This window comes from Zingiber officinale, chromosome 10B (genome assembly GCF_018446385.1).
Source record: "Zingiber officinale cultivar Zhangliang chromosome 10B, Zo_v1.1, whole genome shotgun sequence".
Lineage (NCBI taxonomy): Eukaryota > Viridiplantae > Streptophyta > Magnoliopsida > Zingiberales > Zingiberaceae > Zingiber > Zingiber officinale.
Window position 1 is genome coordinate 23,703,925 of NC_056005.1, and position 6,000 is coordinate 23,709,924.

The window sequence follows — 6,000 nt, forward strand, 5'->3', positions numbered from 1 at the left end:
CATTCCCTGGGACCATGAGCGCCGAGCGGCTAGTCTGCTCGGCCCGGGAGCATGTGAAAGCGCTAGGAGACAAAAAGTATAGCTGGTAGCTTCCTCCTCGAGACACCTGCCACCTACAAACAGCACGGTCGGCGGCCGAAGCGGACAGAATATCGTACGGCGGAAGTTTCCACCGTCACATCCGGGATATGCTCAGACGATTGCGGAATGACGTCAGACATGCTTTTCTGACACACCCCTACCGAGGTATGTTTGGGGAAGCGTGCCCACGCCTTCCCGAGGTCCTATATAAGGACCCCCAGACTACGACGGAGGTATGCAATCTTGATTACTGTAGCCACAGTAGAGTAGCCTTGTTCTTCTTCTTCGCTACCTGACTTGAGCGTCGGAGGATCATCGTCGGGAAACCCTCCCGGCTCGGCTTCTTTGCAGGTTCGCCGGAGATCTACATCACCAGTCGAAGACAGCGGAGAGCACCACGTCCCCAATGTCCATTGACTCAGCGCTCAGACATGATCAAATTACATGTGATCCGGTGGTAAGGACGGAGGACCCTCATTGACGGGAGGTCAACGACACGTGAAGGTCAATGGTCAAGAAGGTCAACCCCAAGGTCATGCTGAGCGGAGTTGCTGACCGATCGAGCATCCAGCCGACCGGTCAGCTGGCCAGGGGTCTCCCGGACCGGACGAAAGACAGCCCGACCAGGGGTTGGGTTTCCGATGCTCAAGTAGAGTCTATGGGCCGAGCGGAACGCTCGGCCGAGCCGCATGACAATAAGGCGCAATTCCATCCGAGCACATGAGCAGAGCTTCACCGCCCGGGCTAAGGTAGGCGTATTCCCGGGAACCATGAGCGCCGAGCGGCTGGTTTGCTCGGCCCGGGAGCAAGTGAAAGCGCTAGGAGACAAAAAAGGACAGCTGGTAGCTTCATCCTCGAGACATCTGCCGCCTACAAACAGCACGGTCGGCGGCCGGAGCGGACAGAATATCGTACGCGCGGAAGTTTCCACTGTCACATCCAGGATATGCTCGGACGATTGCGGAATGACGTCAGACATGCTTTTCTGACACAACCCTACCGAGGTATATTTGGGGAAGCGTGCCCGTGCCTCCCCGGGGTCCTATATAAGGATCCCCAGACTTCGACGGAGGTATGCAATCTTGATCACTGTAGTCACAGTAGCGTTGCCTTGTTCTTCTTCTTCGCTGCCTGACTTGAGCGTCAGAGGGTCGTCGCCGGGAAACCCCTCTCGGCTCGGCTTCTTTGCAGGTTCGCCGGAGATCTACATCACCAGTCGAAGACAACGGAGAGCACCACACCCCCAGTGTCCATCGACTTAGCGCTCAGACAGGATCATATATCATTAATGAATAATTAATGTTTATTTGGGCCGACTTTAAACAATTAATTTCTCATTAACCTTTAATCGGTTTTGAGCAAATTAATAGTCTAAATTTATCTACTCGAAACGTAGATTTCAATTTTGAAGTCAATTACGATTTTATCTATTGATGGCATTCCGATTTTTCCACAAAATCGTATTGGTCCATTAAGACCTCAATATCCAATAATAAATTATCTTTACTAACAACTTTTATTGTTCTTATAAAAAAAAATAAGACATTTATAAATGTCAATAAATAAGCTTAGATGACATTTAATTTGTCTTGATTATGAGAATAATAAGACATACATCAATATACTTGAAAATTGATTTTTCTTAATATTTTATACTATTCCTAAATTGAGGCACTTTTAAAATTAGCATTGATATTATATAAAGGACTATAATCAAATCGAGCCAAGATAAATAATAAGAGGCCCAAGCTCGAGCTCGGTTCATTTTACCTAAACTCAAGCTTAGCTCAAATCAAATTTGAGCTTTAATTCTTAAGTTTAAGCTTAGTTTGTAAAGAATTAAATACTTCGCAAAGGCTTGAGTTTGGTACGAATTATATATATATATATATATATATAATAAATAAGCCTTTTAACGAGTCTCTTAATTAACGAACACATTCGCAAGTCTCTAAACGAATATATTTACGAGCTCACAAATCAAATATTGTTAAGTTCGAGCTCGACTCGATAATGTTTTCGAGCTCGAAATCAAGCTCAAACTCGACTCATTAACTTAATTGAAAGAATTTTTTTACAAATCGAGACCCGAATAACTCACGAATAGCTTGATAAATTCATACATCTATGTATAACGATATTATAAAATGTCAAAAATGTGAGGAGGAATTAAGACAACATTACTTTATAAGATATTTTTTTGATGATGTTAATAAAATTTTAGTGTCGCCAAAAATATATCCAATTAATACCGATCTGGTTGATAAAAAAATTATTTTTTATTTTTTAACTAACGCTTAGAGAAAAAAAGCACTCCAATTTATACTTTTATGCTCTTTCTTTAAAAAATAATAATGGTACGAGAGTTCTATAGTTACTAACCAACTCTCACTCTAAAAAAAAAAATAATTTAAAATTTTATATCAGATATTAAACTGATAAAAATGGATATTATACTTGATCTTAGTCAAAAATTTGAGAAATACATACTTTCTAACATTGTCAGCCCAAAGTATTTATAAAAACTTCTCTACTCACGGTGGTATCAATCGTAAACTATGAGATTAAAAGTAATCATGATAATATATATTTTTATATAAAAAATAATCAGAGAAAATTACACATAAACATTAAATTTAGTTTCATTATAAAAAAATATTAACATAATTTAATTTTAGACTTTATCCAAATTAATGATTAAAGATCAGATTAATTAATATGGTTAGGTATAGTGATAAACTGCTAATTGAAAGGTCAAATTAATTAATATGGTTAGAGTCTTGAACTGTATAGTGATAAACTGCTAATTGATTCTCTGCGGGAGCTTAATATGGCTGATATTGAAGTCGTATTTGAATACCAACTTCAAATAAGACTTTTATTTAATTTATATAGAGTACGGAAGATTACTGGAAAAGGAATTTCGAGAGCCTAAAAAGTACGTCTCCTAAAGAATTCCTGCATCATCTCAAGAAGCTAATTTTTTATATTTTATTTTTGTTAAGAATTCACATATTCAAAGCGCTTTTTATTCATGTCCGAATAGATCATCTTTATCTTGCGCAAAATTTGGAAGCCAATTCTTAGTTTGATCTCTTCTCTAAAAACTGTGCCACAGCAGTCGTGCTCGGCTCAATCACATCCCTTTGCCAAGGCACCGCCATGGCACCCTCCTGCCCGGAGAGATACGCCGTCACAGCAGCCGTGGCGTCCACTCGAAGCAGCGGCCAGCCCATCGACTGCAGTCGCTTGATCTTCTGTATTTGTATCTCCGACAATAAGCGCGTGTTCTCCTTCATGGCAGCGAGCGCCGCCTCGTAGACTGGTCGAGTCCGCATGCCTTTTTCAGTGAAGTAAGCTCGGAATTCCGACACCCCGATGGTCTTCCCGATCCCGACATACTTCTCCTTCGCCCCTTCCTTCATGAAGAAGTCGCCCAACTCGTCCATCAAGCCCTCCTGCACCATCTCGTCCACTCGGCGTGCGAGGTGCTCGGCCAGCACTTTGGCGTCCACGTGCACCCAGATGAACAAGCAGTCGTATTGCGGGGCCCCTTCCTCTCTCATTTCCTCACTGACGAACGGGTCGTAGTTGGGGTCGAACTGGTCCGCGAGCAGCGCGTAGACGAACGAGTTCGACCCTCCAGTGAGGAACGGCACTCGGCCGCGAGCCGAGACCTCTTGAATCTTGTAGCCAGCCACGGCACGGTACTCAGCGGCCGGTAACTCCCCGGATGCCGAATCATAAAAATCTAACAGATGGTGCGGAACCCCACGCTGCTTCGCCGCTGCAATCTTATTGGAGGCGATGTCGAGCCCGGGGTACACTTGGATCTTATCAGAGTTGATGACTTCGCCTAAGAACCTGATCGACAACTCAATGGCGAGCATGGTTTTGCCTGTTCCAGTGGCGCCCATGACCACCACCACTCTTTCCTTGGACACGGGCGTTCTTGGCATGTCGACGACGGCGCCATTAATGGCGGCATGGCTACCGTGGTGGCAGTTGCATTTCTCAGTAGTGCAAGAAAAAGCACCGGAGACAAACACCTCCTCGGATTTGGACATGCAAAGCGTTGCACCCTCCATCTTCGTGATGGTCTTGATTGAAGAAAGCTGTAGAAATCGTTTTGGGGAGATTTGTACTTCGCAATGAGTTTCAAGTGAATTTATACACTTTTAAGTCTGGAGTTTAAGAAGGTTGTAATCTTATCTAATAATTTTATAATTAATGTTACGCTGCGCGGCCAGGGTAAGTATTAAGTGTAAATAATAATAATAATAATAATAATAATAAATTTAAAACGATTTTTTTAAGGCTCATAAGGGATGCGTGATCACACCATTTTTTTAGGTAAAAAATTATTACTTTTACTAAACAATATATTATTTTTTTATTTTCTCTCTCTCATATATAATATTTAATAAATAAAATTTATTATTTAAATTTAAAAAAGTACTTCATAAATACATATAAAATTTTTTTAACTATCTTATCTAAAATTGAAAATAAAATTTTTAGATAAAATAATTCAGCTATATTCTTTAAAACTCTATAATAGACAAGTGGGTTAATTACTTTTTATTCCTTAAGTTTAATGCATATTAGGATAAATTAATTTAATGCATATTAGGATAAATTAGGATAAATTTATTCAAAATAATTTCATCAATATTTTAGCCAAAGTACCCTCTCTATTTCATTACTATTTTATTTAATATCAAATACATGTAGAAAAAGAAAAATTAATGGGAGGAGTTTAGTAAAAAAAAACTTTAATCTAAATTTTTAAAAATGAATAGTGATCGATTTATTAAAGAAACGTTAATCTAAATCTCATTTGATAAGATATTATTATTTTTTATTTAAGCTGTTGTTTTCTTTGCTTAAAAATAGAAATTATTTATTACTTACCATAAGTCGTAAAAAGATAAAAAAAAAATGGGTTGAGTTTAATATCTTCTATAACACTCACTTATAATTAATTTTTGGATTTTTATAACCTATCTAAATGCAAATTAATTTATCTCTTTTAAAATATAATATATATTATTTTATTAATTAAGATTTTTTTTTAAATGTTACTTTGTAACTTTTATATTTGCAATGTTTTATAGATAAATATAAATTTATTAATCAAATTGGCATACTACCCTATTTAGTCCGTCAGAAATCTTAAAAATTGAAACGGACTTGAGCACGTCGATTAATTATATTTTTATTGTTAGTATGTAAATTAAAATTTTAATTTTTTATATGAATATTTATTTTGAAATTAAAATCACATTAGTCAAATATTTACATTTAATAAAATATAGTTATCCATTTAATTTATATTGTAGATAATATGATGTGTGGTGTCACACAGAAGATCATGTTATCAGTTCCTTATAAATTATAAATAGTAGCTCACAACCAAGATGGATTGAGATAAACTATTGGAATAGTTGTAGTGTAATTTGGTATTACTTTATCTTGACTATAAAATTACACTAGTACACTATATGTATATTGAGCATGACCATTTGAGGTTGTTCCTTTTATACTGACTTCATAAAAGAACAGAACCCCTGTTATTATGAATGTGTGTACTCTTAATCCTGATATAGTAACAAGACATATACTTAGTATTTATTTCTTTAATTTATCAATGGGTGAGATTTATTTCGTTAAATCAATAGGCCCGATAAGTTGAGAAATAATATTATTTATATGTTGTGTTGTTGATTATAGAAGAAAACTGTGTCCTAGTTATCTAGGTTGATGATGTCCCCTTGAGGAGCTCATAAGGATTATCATGTAAACCCTACAGGTGGACTTAGTCAGACATGACAATGAAGTTGAGTGATACTACTCTTGGAGCTAGATATTAATTAAGTGAGTTGTCAGTAACTCATTTAATTAATGGACATTCGATAT

The 6,000-nt window shown here is 37.5% G+C and overlaps 1 protein-coding gene across 1 annotated transcript; it reads right to left on the reverse strand.

The window, feature by feature from the left end:
• Nucleotides 1-3,164: 3,164 nt before the first annotated feature.
• On the reverse strand, nucleotides 3,165-4,169 carry LOC122029013 (adenylate isopentenyltransferase 1, chloroplastic-like). The gene has a single exon (XM_042587976.1). It carries the CDS (start codon nucleotides 4,167-4,169, stop codon nucleotides 3,165-3,167), a length of 1,005 nt encoding a protein of 334 aa, XP_042443910.1.
• Nucleotides 4,170-6,000: the final 1,831 nt, after the last annotated feature.